Consider the following 19735-nt stretch of genomic DNA (forward strand, 5'->3'; position numbering starts at 1 on the left):
ATGTCAGCTAACGGATCCCAGGAGCAGGGTTTAGATTGTGCTGAACAGCAATGAGTCTCCGGTAATGCTGCTTTCTAAATTCCAGATCAGCTCTCAGTCCGACAGGCCTTTCGGGAAAGTGATGTGACAAATCAGAAACCATGTGACCGCCCCTCCAATCTAATGGGTTTGATGATGAACAGAGATGGAAGCTCTTTCCTTTGCTGATTTGGTGGCTCTGAAAAGAGCCCTTGTTGCACTTGTTACTGAAGCCGGGTTTTAGGCGCGTTCCCCGCGGATGCGGCGGGCCAGCTGGATGTCTTTGGGCATGATGGTGACTCGCTTGGCGTGGATGGCGCACAGGTTGGTGTCCTCAAAGAGCCCCACCAGGTAAGCCTCGCTGGCCTCCTGCAGGGCCATGACGGCCGAGCTCTGGAAGCGCAGGTCTGTCTTGAAGTCCTGAGCGATCTCTCTGACCAGGCGCTGGAAGGGCAGTTTGCGGATGAGGAGCTCAGTGGATTTCTGGTAGCGGCGGATCTCCCTCAGAGCCACAGTGCTGGGTCTGTAGCGATGAGGCTTCTTTACTCCAGCCGTGGCTGGAGCGCTCTTCCGGGCCGCTTTGGTAGCCAGCTGTTTGCGAGGAGCTTTGCCTCCGGTCGATTTACGCGCTGTCTGCTTTGTCCGGGTCATTTTCTCAACGGATTCTGCACAATCTGAGACACACAGACTGTTAATACTGAATCTGCTGCACATCCGCCTTTTTAAACTCTGTGAGGAACCGCCCTGAGCAGTAATTGGCTGGAACCCGACGCCCAGTCAGTTTCAACCAAACTCCGATAATAAACAGAAACACAGGAAGCTATTGCCTCCGATTGGTCGATTATTACTGATTACTCAATTAAAAAAAAAACCGCCAATATCAGTGCCGGAAACAACGGTTTTGACAAAGGAGAAATTTGCTTTAATTCATCTTATGAACATGATCAGAACATTTCAATGATATTTGTCAGCAAAGATCTTTTACAGCAAAGATTTTAAACTCTTTCTCTTGTATTATTCTACACTTTGTCACAAGTTCCAGATACACTTTTCCAATCCGGTATCTATTCGGGTTTATTCTCCGCCCTTTTTGAAACAGTCTGTAAGCGGCGGCAGAAAGTCTCTTTCACAGCATTCTGCAAACGGATACATTTCAGGTCAATCTTTGTCAAGATACCGAATCACTGATTCGAGATTGAACCTATTTGTGGGAGACAAAAGCGGAGAGAAGATTTTTACTGTCAGGTGTTGAAATGTGAGACTGAGGTTTCCTCCAACAGAGGGGTTTCCAGATAATGTACTTATTAATTATTGAGGCCAAGCTTGAACAAGGGAAACAAGTGACTGAGAACTGATCTGTCAGCTTTTATTAGCGGAATACAGGAAAGGGGCCGAATATGAACGCGTCCGAAATCAAAGCGCACTTGCGGTCAGTGGTCAGTAATTAATTTACACGGCATCATTAAGTAGAGACACAAAGATCTCACAGACAGTGAAAGTGAATCACCCAAATATACCTGGGATAAAACAGAGATCACAAAGGCAATTAGAAAGTTCCAGACTTTTCATATATAAGAAACAAAACAAATCGATACCATAGAGATGAAGTTGTAGCTTTTTCAGAGAGATTGTGGGTCGCTCTTAAAAGAGCCGTTGTGTTTGATCTGTTTTTCAGTCCATTGTGCAGTTTTACTTGGAGCTGGTGTACTTGGTCACCGCCTTTGTCCCTTCCGACACGGCGTGTTTGGCCAGCTCCCCGGGCAGCAGCAGGCGCACGGCGGTCTGGATCTCCCGGGAGCTGATGGTTCTGCGCTTGTTGTAATGGGCCAGGCGGGAAGCCTCACCCGCGGTGCGCCCGAAAATATCGTTCACAAACGAGTTCATGATGCTCATGGCCTTGGAGGAGATGCCGGTGTCGGGGTGAACCTGCTTCATCACTTTGTAGATGTAGATGGAGTAACTCTCCTTCCTCGACTTTCTCCGCCTCTTGCCGCCCTTTGCTGACGGTTTACTTAAGGTTTTCTTGGCGCCCTTCTTAGGAGCTGCTTTCTTCTTTTTTTTTCCAAAATATACTTTATTCATAAAAATCTGTAAAAATTACATTGCCAAACAGTTTCCAAACAGCACCAAAAAATACAAACATTGCAAGGGAGATCAGTTTCCTTCAATACTGTCATGAGTTTCTTCCCAACCCTTCCGTTTCACAATTGTCATGTCAATTACAGTTTTACATTTACAGCAATTGAGAATATTAACGATACAGTTCGAGGGGTTTCCCATTGATCCAGCCCCTCAGTCCAGCTTGGTGGGGGAACCTTACACTGTCGTCTTTCCCCATTGAGCCTTTGCTGCGGCTGCCCCAAGCTTTAGTGCGTCCCTCAGCACGTAGTCCTGGACCTTGGAATGTGCCAGTCTGCAACATTCGGTGGTGGACAACTCTTTCCGCTGGAAGACCAGCAAGTTTCGGGCAGACCAAAGGGCGTCTTTCACCGAATTGATAGTCCTCCAGCAGCAGATGATGTTTGTCTCGGTGTGCGTCCCTGGGAACAGCCCGCAGAGCACAGACTCCTGTGTTACAGAGCTGCTTGGGATGAACCTTGACAAAAACCACTGCATCTCTTTCCACACCTGCTTTGCAAAGGCACATTCCAGGAGGAGGTGGGCGACCGTCTCTTCCCCACCACAGCCAACGGGGGGGGCACTCTGCGGAGGGGGCGAGACTTCGGGTGTGCATGAAGGATCTGACGGGGAGGGCCCTTCTCACCACCAGCCAAGCTACGTCTTGGTGCTTGTTTGAAAGTTCTGGTGATGAGGCATTCCGCCAAATGACTTTGACGGTCTGCTCGGGGAACCATCCGACAGGATCCACCGTTTCCTTTTCCCGTAGGGCCTTGAGGACATTCCGTGCAGACCACTGCCTGATGGACCGGTGGTCAAAGGTGTTTTCCCGCAGAAACTGCTCCACGAAGGATAGGTGGTACGGCACCGTCCAACTGCATGGAGCGTTCCGCGGCAATGTGACCAGGCCCATCCTTCGCAACACCGGGGACAGATAGAACCTCAGCACGTAGTGAGACTTGGAGTTTGCGTACTGGGGATCTACACACAGCTTGATGCAGCCGCACACGAAGGTGGTCATCAGGATGAGGGCCACGTTGGGTACATTTTTCCCGCCCTTGTCCAGAGATTTGAACATCGTGTCCCTCCGGACCCGGTCCATTTTAGATCCCCAGACGAAGCGGAAAATGGCTCGGGTGACTGCCACGGCGCAGGAGTGGGGTATAGGCCAGACCTGCGCCATGTAGAGCAACAACGTGAGCGCCTCGCACCTGATGACCAGGTTCTTACCCACAATGGAGAGAGATCGCTGCCCCCACATGCCCAACGTTTGTCGTACCTTGGCTACTCGCTCCTCCCATGTTTTGGTGCACGCCCCGGCCCTTCCGAACCATATCCCCAGCACCTTCAGGTAATCTGACCTGACGGTGAAGGGGACAAAGGATCGGTCAGCCCAGTTGCCAAAGAACATGGCCTCGCTCTTGCCGTGGTTAACTTTGGCTCCCGAGGCCAGTTCGAACTGGTCGCAGATGCTCATCAGTCTGCGCACGGACAGCGGATCCGAGCAGAAAACGGCCACGTCATCCATGTACAGGGAGGTTTTGACCTGAGTGCCTCCGCTGCCTGGGATTGTCACCCCTCTTATGCTCGCATCCTTCCTAATCGACTCAGCAAAGGGTTCAATACAGCAAACAAACTAGACCGGGGACAGAGGACAGCCCTGTCTGACTCCAGATTTGATCGGGAAACTTTCAGATTCCCACCCGTTGATTGAGACTGCGCTACTGATGTTTGTGTAGAGCTTTCTTCTTCTCCTCAACCATCTTCAGTTCCAATTTCAGACACAGAAATAAACCAAACCCCTTCCGAGTGCGTATTAAATAGACAATCCCACAGCTCTATGCTAATGACGGATGGGGGAAAGTAAAGATTGTGATTGGGTGATTGGAAGTGATGTCACAAAGATTTTATATTGTAATTCTCTAATTGGTGTCTTTCCCCATCCAATCAGATTAAAGATTTGCAACCAATCACAAACACCCTACCTGCAATCAGGAAGTATATTTCATAAAGACTCTCTCCAAACCCAGTTTATATTGAAAGAGCCGCTGCCCGTGTAAACGTCCCTGGAAATGTCCTGGCTGTTGTTGGGAGGACACTTATGTGTCCTTGTGTCTCTGCTATTGTAGGTGAGTGTGCAATTAATTCAATTATTTTACTCTCTTCTTTTGTGTTTGAGAGTGTTCTGTCATTCGGTAGCTCTCAGTGTCTGGTGCTGTATGGATTCATTCTGTATCTCTCAGACTCTGGTACTGTGTGTGAGTTTGACATCCATTCTGTCTCTCAGTCTCTGGTAATGTGAGTGTGAGGAGATGAGGTGGAGTGTTGTTGCGAGGATGATAGAAAAGAGCATTGGTGTGATGACACAGCCTTGCTTGAGCCCAGTTTATATTAGCATTGGTTCAGTGGTAGGGCTGTTGGGAAGGATTACAGCTTGCATGTCCTCATGCAGTCATCGGAGGATGGTGACGAATTTCTCCAGGCAGCCAAATTTGAGGAGGACGTTCCATAATCCCTCCCAGTTGGTCGAGTCGAAGGCCTTTGTCAGGACAGAGAAGGCCATTTATAAAGGTTGCTGCTGCTCCCTACATTTTCTTGAAGTTGTCTTGCTGTGAAGATTATTTTCACTGTGCCTGTTGATGGACAGAATCCACATTGTGATTCCAGTAGGACGTCTTCAGCCACGGGGAGGAGGCAGTTGAGAAGGACTCTTGTGATGACCTTCCCTGTGGTGGACAGCAGGGATACCCCTCTGTAGTTAACACAGTCTGTCTTGTCACCTTTTTTTGAAGATGATCACAATTACGGCATCTCAGAGATCCCCTGTCATGCTCTCTTCCTTCCAGATGAGAGAAATGAGACCATGTATTTGTGTCAAGAGTGCTTCTCTGCCGTATTTTAGAATTTCGGCGGGAATTCCGTCGACGCAAGCGGCCTTATGGATTTTTAGCTGTCAGTTAGCCTTTTCAGTCTCTGTCAGTCTGGAATTGTGCTGACAGCACGGTGGGTACCATGCATTGGAATGTAGTCAAGGACGGGGGCCCGTCATTTTACTTTTATTTTTAGTTCTTTTTTCTTTTTTACATATTTTACAATTTTTTTTCTTTTGTTCATTTCATTTCATTGTAGTTTGTTCAGTTTGCTTACCCACTGTTTTTTTCATGTTTGTACGTGCTGCTGTTCAATCGTCAGTTCGTTAACACCCTATCTGGACTAATGCTTTGTCTTTCAACACACCATTAACATATTGTTTGCCTTTGCTCCATGACCTCTTGGTCAGCTATGTGGCCTTGTCCAATCTACTCCTTCTCCTTTGTTATCTCTTGCCCCACCCCCGACTTACTTGCTTATAACCTTTGACATTTCTAATATTTGCCAGTTCCGAAGAAGGGTCACTGACCTGAAACGTTAACTTTGCTTCTCTTTCCACAGATGCTGCAAGACCTGCTGGGAAACGATTTAACATATGTTGCCTCCAGTCCAGATGCAAGGCTATTCCAACCTCTGTCATCGAGCTGCAGTATGCTGATGACGCTGGCATAGGCACACCCTCAGAGGCCAAGCTTCAAACCCTTATCGATGCATTCACAGAGGCATATGAAATAATTGGCCTTAAGCTAAACCTCCAGAAGACAAAGGTCCTCTACCAAACTGCTCCCTGACACTGCCCCCCGACTATCAAGATCCACGGCGAATCACTGGACAATGTGGATCACTGTTCATACCTTGGGGGCCTCCTGTCACCAAGGACAGATATCGACAATGACACTCAGCATCACCTCCAGTGTGTCAGGGCAGATTTCAGTCATCTGAGGAAAAGAATGTTTGATGACAAAGAACTTAAATCAGACACCAAGCTCTTGGTTGACATGGCTGCAGTGTTACCTGCCCTCCTGTATGTGTCAGAAACATAGATACTGTACAGCAGACATCCCAAAACCCTGGAGAGATATCACCAGTGGTGCCTCCGCAAGATCCTGCAAATTCCTCCAATATCAGTGTCCTCTCTCAGGCCAACATCCTCAGTAACCAGACACTGGTCATGGTGAGTCAGTTATGTTGGGCAGGCTACATTATCCGCATGCCCGACACCAGAGTCCCAAAACAAGCTTTCTGCTCTGAGCTCCGTCAGGGCAAGAGGCTACTAGGAGGGCAGAGCAAACGTTACAAGAATTTCCTTTCAACACTCCCTGAAAAAACGTGACATCTGCACTGATTCATGGGCATCTCTTGCCTGAGACCACCCAAAATGGAGAAGAAGCATCCGCGAAGGTGCCAGCCAGTTCAAAATTCGTCGACATGCCCAGTAAGCAACCAAATGCAAACAGTGGAAGGAGTACTTGGAAATTGGAGAATCCCATTATCCCACCTCACCAAGCACCATCTGCCCCACCTGTGGCCGAGTGTCTGGATCCAGAATTGGACTATTCAGTTACCTAAGGACCCACAACCCTGGAGTGGAAGGAAGTCATCCTCCTTACCGAGGGACTGCCTAAGAAGAAGTTTAGTGTGACATCCATTCTGCATCTGTCAGTCTCTGGTATTGAGTATGAGTGTGGGATTCATTCATTATCTGTCGGTATCTGGTACTGTGTTTGAGTGCAGTTTTCAGGCTGTATCTATTGGTATCTTGTGTGTGAGTTTTGTATTCATCTGTATCTTTTAGCCTCTAACACATTATTTGAGTTTTGCAGTTATTCTGAACTGACCCTTGGTAATGTATGTGTGTTTGAGGTTGTTGGTTTACCTGTTAATCTGTTGTACTGCACATGAGTGTGAGATTCATTCTGTATAACTCTATCTCTGTTCCTGTTATGTGTGTGTGATTCATTCTGTATGCTCCATCACTGGTATCACATATGTGTGTGGTATCAATTCCAGTTCTGTTATTTCTGGTACTGTATGTGAGTGTTTATTTCATTCTGTAACTATCAGTCTCTGGCACTGTCTGCGCGTTCTGGATCCATTTTGTAACGATCAGTCTCTCGCAGAGTGTGGATGTGGAATTAATTTTGTATCTCTCCATCTCTAGTGTCATGTGTAAATTTGGAATTCTTTCTGAATTGGTCATTGGCACTGGATCTGCCATTCTCTAGTACAGTTTGTGAATTTGGGATTCATTCTGTACCTGTCACTCACTGGTACTTTGTGAAAGTGTGCAATGCATTCTGTATCTGTCGGCCTCTGGTAGTGTGTGTGATTGTGGGATGAATTAATTAGCCGTCAGTGGTGCTCTATGTGAATGTGGAAATCATTCTGTAACTCAGTCTGATATTGTTCTGTGAGGGTGGGAATCACATGTATCTTTCAATTCCTGATGCTGTATGTGAGCATGGGATTCATTCTGTACCTGTCAGTCATACTGTATATAGCTGTGGGATTAATTCTGTACCTTTCAGTCTCTGGTATTTTGTACGAAAGTGGGATTAATTCTAGATCCGCCACACACTGGTTGAGTGTGTGTGTAAGAAGATAATAAGAGACAAAATAGGAGCAGGAGAAGGCCATTTGACCCATCGAGCCTGCTGCGCCATTCAGTAAGATCATAGCTGTTCTGATTGTGGCCTTAATTCCACTTTCCTGCCTGCGCCCATGACCATTGACTCCCTTGTAGGTCAAAAATCTATCTATCACAGCCTTGAATATATTCAATGACCCAGCCTCCACAATCCTCTGGAGAGCAGAATTCCAAAGATGAACAACCCTCTGAGAGAAGAAATTCCTCCTCATCTCCTTCTTGAATGGGAGACCACTTATCTTGAAACTGTGGCCCTTATTTCTACATTCCCCCACAAGGAGAAACATCCTCTCAGCATCTACCTGTCCAGCAACTGAGAATCTTATAGGTTTCAAAAAGATCACCTCTCAATCTTCTAAACTCCAGTGAGTATAGGCCCAACCTGCTCAACCTTTTCACATAAGATGGCACAGTGGCGGCGCAGTGGCCCAACCTGCTCAACCTTTTCACATAAGACGGCACAGCGGCATATAGGGCGGCACAGTGGTGCAGTGGTCAGCACCGCAGCCTCACAGCTCCAGCGACCCGGGTTCAATTCTGGGTACTGCCTGTGTGGAGTTTGCAAGTTCTCCCTGTGTCTGCGTGGGTTTCCTCCCACATGCCAAAGACTTGCAGGTTGATAGGTAAATTGGCCGTTAAAAATTGCCCCTAGTATAGGTATGTGGTAGGCAAATATAGTGACAGGTGGGGATGTGGTAGTAATATGGAATTAGTGTAGGATTAGTATGGATGAGTGGTTGATGGTCGGCACAGACTCGGTGGGCCGAAGGGCCTGTTTCAGTGCTGTATCTCTAAACTAAACTAAAAATGTCACTCAGCATCACCTCCAGTGTGTCAGCACAGCCTTCAGTTGTCTGAGGAAAAGAATGTTTGATGACAAAGACCTCAAATCAGACACAAACTCATGGTTGACATGGCTGCAGTGTTACCTGCCCTCCTGTATGTGTCGGAAACATCAACACTGTTCAGCAGACATCTCAAAACCCCGGAGAGATATCACCAGCGGTGCTTCCGCAGGATCCTGCAAATTCAGTGGCAGGACAGGCGCTTCCAATATCAGTGTCCTCTCTCAGGCCAACAACCCCAGTATCGAGACACTGTTCATGGCTAGTCAGTTATGTTGGGTGGGCCACATTATCCGCATGCCTGACACCAGACTTCCAAATCAAGCTTTTTACTCTGAGGTCCGTCAGGGCAAGAGACTACCAGGAGGGCAGAGGAAACGTTACAAGAATTTCCTTAAAGACTCCCTGAAAAAAAGTAACATCTTCACTGATTCGTGGGCATCTCTTACCTGAGACCACCCAAAATGGTGAAGAAGCAACCGTGAAGGTGCCAGCCAGTTTGAACAACGTCGGCATGCCCAGGTAGCAACCAAACGCAAACAGTGGAAGGAGTATTTGGAAATTCAAGTATCCCATTCATCCACCTCACCAAACACCATCTGCCCCACCTGTAGCCGAGTGTGTGGATCAAGAATTTGACTATTCAGTTACTTAAGGACCCACAACCCTGTAGTGGAAGAAAGTCATCCTTGTTCCCAAGGGACTGCCTAAGAAGAAGTTTGAGTGTGACATCCATTCTGCATCTGTCAGTCTCTGGAATTATGTGCGAGTGTGGGATTCATTCTGTATCTGTTGGTCTCCAGTACTGTGTTTGAGTGTGGCTTTCAGGCTGTATCTTGTGTTTGAGCTTTGTATTCATCTGTATCTTTCAGCCTCTAACACATTAATTGAGTTTGTTAGTCATTCTGAACTGACCCTTGGTAATGTATGTGTGTTTGAGGTTGATATTTTACCTGTTAATCTGTTGTACTGTACATGAGTGTGAGATTCATACTGTATAACTCTATCTCTGTTCCAGAATGTGATTCATTCTGTATGCTCCATCGCTGGTATCACATATGTGTGTGTTATCAATTCCATTTCAGTCATCTCTGGTACTGTATGAGAGTGTTTAATTCATTCTGTAATTGTCAGTCTCAGGCACTGTCTGCAAGTTCAGGATCCACTTTGTAACTATCAGTCTCTCGCGGAGTGTGAATGTGGAATTAATTTTGTATCGGTCCATCTTGAATTTCATGTGTAAATTTGGGATTAATTCTGAATTGTCATTGGTACTGTATCTGTCATTCTCTCGGACAGTTTATGAATTTGGGATTCATTCTGTACCTGTCACTCAATTTGTGAAAGTGTGAGATAGATTCTGTATCTGTCAGCCTCTGTAGTGTGTGTGATTGTGGGATGAATTAATTAGCCGTCAGTGGTGCTCTATGTGAATGTGGAAATCATTCTGTAACTCAGTCTGATATTGTTCTGTGAGGGTGGGAATCACATGTATTTTTCAATCCCTGGTGCTGTGTGTGAGCATGGGATTCATTCTGTACCTGTCAGTGGTACTGCGTGCATCTGTGGGATTAATTCTATACTTTTCAGTCACTGCAATTGTGGATGAAAGTGGGATTCATTCTAGGTCCACCACACACTGGTTGAATGTGTGTGTGCAAGAAGATAAGAAGATACAAAATAGGAGCAGGGGAAGACCATTTGGCCCATCGAGCCTGCTCCGCCATTCAATAAGATCATAGCTGTTCTGATTGTGGCCTTAATTCCACTTTCCTGCCTGCGCCCAGAACCATTGACTCCCTTGTAGATCAAAAATCTGTCTGTCACAGCCTTGAATATATTCAATGACCCAGCCTCCACAGTCCTCTGGGGAACAGAATTCCAAAGATGAACAACCCTCTGAGAGAAGAAAATCCTCCTCATCTCCTTCTTGAATGGGAGACCACTTATCTTGAAACTGTGGTCCCTAATTCTACTTTTCCCCACAAGTAGAAATATCTTCTCAGCATCTCCCCGGCCAGCAACTGAGAATCTTGTAGGTTTCCAGAAGATCAACTCTCAATGTTCTAAACTCCAGTGAGTATAGGCCCAACTTGCTCAACTTTTTCTCATATGACAATCCAACATCCCAGGAATCAGCCTAGTGAACCTTCTCTGAACTGATTCCAATGCAAGTATATCCCTCCTTAAGTAAGGAGACCAAAACTGTGTGGAGTTGGGATGTCACTAATGTCCTGTAAGGTTATAGCAAAACTTCCTTACTTTGATACTCCATTCGCCTTGCTAAAAATACCAACATTCCATTTGCCTTCCTAATTACTTGCGATACCTTCATGCTAACTTTTTTGTAATTCATGTACCTGGACACCCAGATTCCTTGGTACAGCAGCATTCTGCAGTCTGTCACTGTGTAAATAATATTCTGTTTTTCTATTCTACCTGCCTAAGTAGACAATCTCACATTTTCCCATATTATACTCCATCTGCCAAACGTTTGCCCACTGACTTAACCTATCTATATCTCTTTGCAGACACATTGTGTCCTCCTCACAACTTGCTTTCCTACCTATCTTTGTACCATCCATAAATTTGGCAACAGTACACTCAGTCCCTTCATGCAAGTTATTAATATAGATCATAAATAGTTGAGGCCCCAGCACTGATCCCTGTGACATTCCATTAGTTACAGTTTGCCAATCTGAAAATGCCCCATTTATCCCCACTCTGTTTTCTGTGAGTTAGCCAATCCTATATCCATGTGCGTGTAGTTTTGAGTTTGTATCTGTCAGTGCCTGGTACTCTATGTGAGTTTTGGACTCTTTCTCAATGTCTCAGTGCTACTATTTGTGTGTTGGATTGCTTTAGATGACTCAGGCTGCGATACTGTGAGTGAGTGCAGCAATCAACCTATACCTTTCAGCATCTGGCACTGAGCATGTGTATCAGAATCACTCTGTATCTGTCAGTATCTGGTACTCTGTGTGAGTGTGGGATTCATGATATAACCTTCCGTCCCTGGGACTGTTTGCAAGTCTGGATTCATTCTACATAAAATGTCAGCAATGCAACAGGCCACAGATGTGATAGGTTTTAAGCAGACAGTATGTTTGAGGTTTTACCTGATATTAAATATCTGTCACTGTAAACACAATAGTGAAAGATAATGTATCCTTCAATCTGATACAGGATTGGTGTGCAAGTGTAACTCAGGCTGTACGAATCAATTTGATCAGTGCCATTCAGTCTGAGGGAGAATCTTGGACTTGCATGTAAAATGAACTCAGTCTGGAATTGTACAGTATCTTCCAACTGACACAGTATGAGGTTTTAGGACTGGTATGTTATTTATAGCTCAGACTACACAAATCAAATTTATATTGTAACTTTTATTTTCATAATCCAGATGAGTTTTAATGTATATGTCTGGACACATTATGGCAATTAATACTCAAAAACTCAGAACGTGTTGGGCTGGTATTTAACTTGAATCTCAGAGTATATTTTTATATTATTTAGAGATACAGCATTGAAACAGGCCCTTCGGCCCACTGAGTCTGTGCCAACCAACAACCACCCATTTATCCTAATCCTACATTAATCCCATATTCTCTACCACATCCCCACCATTCTCCTACCACCTACCTACACTGGGGGCAATTTACAAAGGCCAATTAATCTATCAACCTGCAAGTCTTTGGAGGTGGGAGGAAACCGGAGCAGCCGGCGGAAACCCACGCAGACAGAGGGAGAACTCGCAAACTCCGCACAGGCAGTACCCAGAACTGAACCCGGGGGTCGCTGGAACTGTGAGGCTGCGGTGATAACCACTGTGCCGCCCATAAACACACATAATGCCTCCATTATTGAGGTTAATTCTGTAACTTTGAAACGGGAACCATAATTTGTAGCTGAGATTGCACGATCGTGGGATTGGCACAGTGATAATTTGATAGTCGGTGAGAATTTGGACTGGGATTTATGAGTTGGGGTGACATGGAAACAACGTCTGTCTCTCCTGCTCTGTTTGATTGAGGGATTGAAATTGTGTCTCTGGATCTATTTCTGCTGTCTGAGACTGTGGAACTGATGACCTGTCTGTGCGTCTGCGCTCTGTGAGTGATAATGTACGGACTGTATGAGAAGGAGCTGCTAACACTCTTCCTTGTAACTTGGGTGCAGGAAACATCACATTTATTCCGGTTCATTCAATTATTTGCCTGTTTGAACAAAAGTATGTTTATAACTGAAATACAGGGAAGGTAGAACATACAGGATTTTAAAGAATTTAATCTCTCAAATAATAATGAACGCCCACAAAGGAAGCCCAGCCATACAAATATTATCATTGTTTGACTGCACTGCAGTAACAGGTTCTTCCCATTCCGTCTCCTTTCCCTGTCCACACACAGCCCGAAAATGGCCTCTCCCTTCCCCCACTCACTCCATGTTCCGGGACCAGTTACTGCTCCATTCCACCTCTTACAAACAGCCCCCTCCTCCGCCTGAACTTGCCCCGGACTCGATGCTGATCTCTGAGTCTATCTGCGGACACGCTCCCAAAGCGATGTGCTGCTGGAAGGAGGCTGCTGTTTGCTCCCTTCCCCCGGGACTGGGATCTCTCCATTCGCGGCTGTTTTCAACCATCTTCTTCCGCTCACAGGCAGTACTGGGGAGGGGGGCACAGGCGCAGATTTCTACAACAATTCAGCAAACAGAAACATGGAAAATTTCCGGCGCAGAATGAGGCCATTCGGCCCATCATGTCCGTGCCAGCGCAAAGAGAGCGATCCAGCCTCATCCCACAGTTTCTTGTTATTGGACAGTGAAGTGTGGAAACAGATGTGGACAGTCAGGATGTGGGGAGTTACACAAAGAGAATCTATTATCGGCACCAGGTGAGAAGTGTGAAGGACACATTTTAAACAGCGGCTGTTTGGTTTCGCTTGAACGGTTAGACAATGGGAGCGGGAACTGGAAATCTGACCTGTTCCGTCGGTCAGTCCCATTCATGTCCCAGTGGATTGTTTCTGGATGTTATTTAATTGTTGTAAAATGGCCAAAGCCCCTGGTATGCAGTAGCTGGGGGCTGCAGGACTGCAGTGGAATCAGACACTGACTCTGTTTGTATTGCTGGGTTTCCTTTGTGATTGTTCACAATGATTATTCATTGAAAAATTGTTTTGGTCACTTTTGTATCTTCTACCACATCTCTTCCTGAATTATAATAAATACTTTTTTCTTTCCATAGGCAAATACTTGAAGGAAGCAGAATAAATGCAGTGATTCCTCGACACAAGAGGAAGTGCAGCCAGCTCCTCACACACAGTATCACTCACAGAGAGCAGAGACATCAATTCCACAATTACCGCCAGCAGAAGTAGTCAGACCGGCACTGATCCCAAGTTCCAGAAACATTTATTCAATCCAACAGTCACTCAGAGCAGGAAAGACTGAAGTTGTCTCCATTTCACCCCAACTGACCAGGAGATACATCAATCCCAGTCCAAAATCACACCCACTATCAGATTGCAAGGCACTGTGTCACTCTCATAAGAGTGCAGCCTGAACTACAAATTCAATGTCAGATACAGCAGACAAACAGAACCTGATTGTAAAGTACAGAATTTATCCCAATAATGTACCCAGACTGCAGACTGAGCTCCATGTTACACATCACTCCACAAATCTCACAAATGGTCAGAGCGGAAGACACAGTATTAATTCCATTACTGCAAACTGAATGAACTTGACCATTACATACCAGGACATAAAACATATTGTAAGATGAAAGGACACAGACGTGAAATGTTAATTCTGTTTCTCTCTCCACATACGCTGCCTGAACTGCTAAGTATTTCCAGCAATTTTGTTTTTTTTTAATTTCAGATTTGCAGCATCTGCAGAATTTTGCTTTTATTTTAGAGTTAAAGAAACATTGCCTTGTGAGGTGAGAGTGACTGCCCTTGATATCAAGGCAGCTATTGACCATGTATGGCATCAAGGAGCCCAAGCAAAACTGGAGTAAATGGGAATTGGGCAAAACTCTCTGCTGGTTGGAGTCATACCTAGCACAAAGGAAGATGGCTGTGGTTGTTCAGGTCAATCATCTCAGTCTCAGGACATTACAGCTGGAATTCCTCAGGCTCATGTTCTAGGCCCAACCATCTTCAGCTGCTTCATCAATGACCTTCCCTCCATCACAAGGCTGAAAGTGGGGATGTTCACTGATGATTGTGCAATGTTCAGCACCATTCATGACTCCTCAGATACTGAAGCAGCCCGAACCCAGATGCAGCAAGACCTGGACAACATCCAGGCTTAGGCTGATAAGTGGCAAGTAACATTCACGTCACATAACAAATGAAAAAAGTGAGGAAATAGTGAAGGGCTTTTATGGAATACACGGAGACATGTTTCCACTTGTGGTGGTGTCTGAAACAAGAGCCAAAATATAAAATCATCATTCCTAAAGCCAATGAGGAATTCATGAAAATTGTATTTACGCAGTGAATGGATAGAATCTGGAATTTTCTATCACATGGAGAGATTGAGGTGAATAGTATTGATGCACGTAAGGGGAGGTGGAACAAGTGAGCAAGTGTATGGGGAGAAATGAATTGAGCAATATACATATCAGGCTTTATTTTTCTTTATTTATGCAAATGATGCAGGATGGCTGGAAATATTGTGTAGAGCATAGAGCAGTTGGGACGATCCCAGTGCAGTGTTTTGTCTGGATGGATCTGCCCAGAACACTTGTGATGCAGGAGCTGGGAGCTTCAGTACTTCAGTGGAGGCAGATACTGACATGGGTTTTCAATTGTGTGTGTTCTTAATAATTATTAATTCAGAAAGTAAATTCACATCTTTGATATTTTGCACCTCACCTGTTCTTGAGTTATAAGATATATTTTTTCTTCATACAGGCAAATACTTGAAGGAATCATGATGAATGTGATGGTTGCTGCACTCGAGGCACAAGGAACAGTGCAGCCAGCTCCTCTCACCCACAGTAGGTACATTATCACTCAGAGTACAGAGGTACAGATGGTTCATCAATTCCCTAGTCTCAGACTGCAGAAGTAGTCAGGCCCACATGGATCCCAAGTTCCAGAGACACATTTTCAATCCAACAATCAAACAAAGCAGGAGAGAAAGAAGTTGTTTCCATTTCACCCAATTCAGTCCCACTGACAGTCAGATACATCAATCCCAGGTCAAAATCACACCCACTAGCAGATTGAAATGCAATGTGTCAATCTAAATATAATGCAGACTTAGCTAGCAATTAAATATCAGATAGAATTGGTACACGTTACTGTTTGTTATTGATTCCATCAATATCGGCGACCACACTCTGGAAGTGGTTCAAGAGTTCACCTACCTAGGCTCAACTATCACTAGTAACCTATCTCTCGATGCAGAAATCAACAAGCGCATGGGAAAGGCATCTGCTGCTATATCCAGACTGGCCAAGAGGGTGTGGGAAAATGATGCACTGACACAGAACACAAAAGTCCAAGTTTATCAAGCCTGTGTCCTCAGTACCTTGCTCGACAGCAGCAAGGCTAGACAACGTACGTCAGCCAAGACTGACATCTCAACTCATTCCATATTTGCTGCCACCGTAGAATCCTTGGCATCAGGTGGCAGGACTGTATCTCCAATGCAGAAGTCCTCGTGACGGTCAGCATTCCCAGCATATACACCCTACTGAGCCAGCGGCGCTTGAGATGGCTTGGCCATGTGAGCCACATGGAAGATGACAGGATCCCCATCTCGCATTGTGCAGGGAACTCGTCACTGGTATCAGACCCACCGGCCATCCATGTCTCCGCTTTAAGGACATGTGCAAACGCGACATGCAGTCCTGTGACATTGACCACAAGTCATGGGAGTCAGTTGCCAGAGAGTGCCAGAGCTGGCGGGCAGCCATTAAAGCGGGGCTAAAGAGTGGCGAGTCGAAGAGATTTAGCAGATGGCAGGAAAAAAGACAGAAGCACAAGGAGAGAGCCAACTGTGTAACAGCCCCGACAACCAATTTTATCTGCAGTGCCTGTGGAAGAGTTTGTCACTCGAGAATTGGCCTTTGTAGCCACTCCAGGAGCTGCTTCACAAACCACTGACTGCCTCTGGGCAATTACCCATTGTCTCTCGAGACAACGAGGCCAAAGAAGAAGAAGACTGATTGATTGGCACAGAATCTAACCTAATGATGTACCCTGAGATTTAAATTAAATACCATACCCAAAGCTCACACCCATTGATTATAAAGGATGTTGAAACATCCCCATGGTGTACCCTGAGATACAAGTCGCAAACAAGTCCAACATTCATTACAGTGAAAGTTTCAAAGGTGCTGAAAGATATTGTAAGCTGCGACACAAATTAGATACCAGTTCAGAACTCACCCACACTGTGAAATGGAAAGATACGGAATCAATTCCATTAGTGTAGATTGGTCTAAACATTATCTACCATTCTAAAAACTCATACAATACCAAACTGAAATACAGTATCAATACTATTCATGTAGATTGATCTAAACATTGTATACCATTCTAAAAACACACAGTATCAATTCTATTAGTGCAGATTGATCTAAACATTACATACCATTCTAAAAACTGATACAATATCAAACTGAAATACAGTATCAATTCCATTACTGTAAATTTATCTAAACATTGCCAGTCCAAAAATCACATACAGTATCAGACTGAGCAATGCTGATACGAAGTGTAAACTGTGATGTAAATTAGATGCCTGGGTAGAACTCACCCAGACTGCAGAATTGAAAAATACAGTTGACTGTGATCCACATTATTGACCAGCCAAAAACATCTCATACATGATCAGAGTGAAATAGATTATCAATTCCATTTGTGCAGACTGAACTCCACATGACAAACCAGTAAAAACTCTCATACAGAGGTATGGTGATTTTGTGGTTACATTAAAGGACGAGTAATCCAAAAGTCTCCACTAATGGTCCAGAGACATGAGTTCAAATTCCACTGCAGCAGCTGGATAATTTATAGAATCAAAGCAAGTTTATGGCACAGCAAGAGGCCATTTGGCCCATCATGTCTGTGCCAGATGAAAAACTTTCCACCCATTCTAATACCACATTTCAGCATTTGGTCGGTACCCCTGCAGATTACGGCATTTGAAGTGTATATCCAGACTCCTTTTGAATGAGTTGAGGGTTTCTGCCTCAACTACCCTTTCAGGCAGTGAGTTCCAGCCACCCACCACCCTCTGGCTGAAATTTTTTTTTCCTCATCTCCCCTGTAATCTTTCTGCCAATCACTGAAAATCTATTCCCCGAGTCACTGATTTCTTTGCTAAGGTAAACAGGCCCTTCACTTCAACTCTATCCAGAATCCACAAAATTTTGTTCATTTCAGTCAGATCTCCCCTCAGCCTTCTCTGTGCCAAGGGGAACCGCCCCAGCCTATCCAATCTTTCCTCACAGCTGCGTTGTTCCAGTCCCAGCAACATCCTCGTAAATCTCCTCTGTACTCTCTCTAGGGCAATTACATCCTTTCTGTAATGAGGTGCTCAGAACTGCACAAATTACTCAAGTTGTGGCCTGACTAATGATTTATACGGTTCCAGCATAACCTCTCTGCTCTTATATCTATCCCTCGGCTAATAAAGGAAAGGATTCCATATGCCTTCTTACCACCTTATCGACCTGTCCTGCTACCTTCAGGGATCTGTGGACATTTACCCCAAGGTCCCTCACTTTCTCTACACCTTTCAGCATTTTCCAATTAATTGTGTATTCCTTTGCCTTGTTTGACCTCCCCAAATGCATCACCTCACACTTCTCTGGATTGAATTCCATTTGCCATTTTTCTGCCCATCTGGCCAAACCATGAAGATCTTCCTGCAGCCTACAGTTATCCTCCTTGCTATTTACCACATGGCCAATCTTTGTGTCATCTGCAAACTTCTTGATCATGCCTCCTACATTTACATCCATGTAGACTACATCAGCTGCACTGCCCTCAACTATCTTCCTTTTTAATTCTTCAAAATTTTGATCAAGTTGGTCAGACAAGATCTTCCCTTAACAAATCCATGCTGGACTATCCTTGATTAATCTGTGCCTTTCTGAGTGACATTTTATCCTGTCTCTCTGAATAGATTCCAATAATTTTCCCACTACTGAGGTCAGACTGACTGTCCTGTAATTATTCGGTCTATCCCTCACTCCCTTTTTAAACAGAGGTACAATGTTAGCAGTCCTCCAATCCTCCAGCATCACACCTGTATCCAGTGAGGTCTGAAAAACGATGGTCAGACCTTCCGCTATTTCCTCTCTTGCTTTTGAAGAGCCTGGGGTTCATTTCATCCGGCCCTGGTGATTTATCAATTTTCAAATAAGCTAATTCCATTAATATGTCCTCTCTCCCTCTGTTGATCACGTCTAATACTTCACACCCCTCTTCGTTATCTACAGTATCTGCATCGTCCCCCTCTTTTGTGAAGACAGATGCAAATTGTTCATTAAGAACAGTGCCAGCATCTTCTGCCTCTACACATAGGTTGCCTTTTTGGTCTTTTCTGTGCCCAACTCTTTCCTTAGTTATCCTTTTACTCTTAATGCATTGATAAAACATTTTTGTGTTCACCTTGATTTTGATTACCAATATTCTTCCATGCCCGCTCTTAGTTTCCCTAATTTCGATGTTGATTCCGCATCCCCCCCCCACCCCCCACCCCGCTCCACTCCACATTCTATACCCCTCTCGGCTTTCTGTAGTATTGAGTTCTCTATGTCGGGCATAATTTTTCCTTTACTGCCTTATCATACCCATAAGCTCCTTGACATCCATGGGGCTCTAGATTTGGCCGTCCCACCCTTTTTCTTTGTGGGAACATGTTGACTCCGAACCCCTTGAATCTTCCCTTTGAATTCTTCCCACTGCTCTGACACTGATTTACCTTCAAGTACCTGTTTCCAGTCCACTTTTGCTAAATCACTCTTCAGCTTAGTAAAGTTGTCCTTGCCCCAACTGAGAACTTTAACTCCTGTTCTATCCTTGTCCTTTAATAATTATGTTAACTCTGACTGAATTATGATCACTACCACCAAAATGCTCTCCCACTGCCACTCCTTCCACCTGCCCATCTTCATTTCCTAAAACTACATCTAAAACTTCACCCTCTCTTGTTGCACTTGCTACATATTGGCTAAAAAAAAGTTCTCCTGAATGCATCACAA

General features: G+C 45.0%; 1 protein-coding gene across 1 annotated transcript; it reads right to left on the reverse strand.

Moving 5' to 3' along the window:
- Positions 1-243: 243 nt before the first annotated feature.
- On the reverse strand, positions 244-669 carry LOC137345338 (histone H3-like). The gene has a single exon (XM_068008832.1). The coding sequence runs from the start codon at positions 667-669 to the stop codon at positions 259-261; it is 411 nt and encodes a 136-aa protein (XP_067864933.1). The 3' UTR covers positions 244-258.
- Between the last annotated feature and the right edge of the window lie 19066 nt (positions 670-19735).

This window comes from Heterodontus francisci, chromosome 28 (assembly GCF_036365525.1).
Source record: "Heterodontus francisci isolate sHetFra1 chromosome 28, sHetFra1.hap1, whole genome shotgun sequence".
In the NCBI taxonomy this organism is placed as follows: Eukaryota; Metazoa; Chordata; class Chondrichthyes; order Heterodontiformes; family Heterodontidae; genus Heterodontus; species Heterodontus francisci.

Coding starts and splice junctions, on each gene's coding strand:
- LOC137345338 (XM_068008832.1), bottom strand. CDS start 669: ATGACCCGGACAAAGCAGACAGCGCGTAAATCGACCGGAGGCAAAGCT.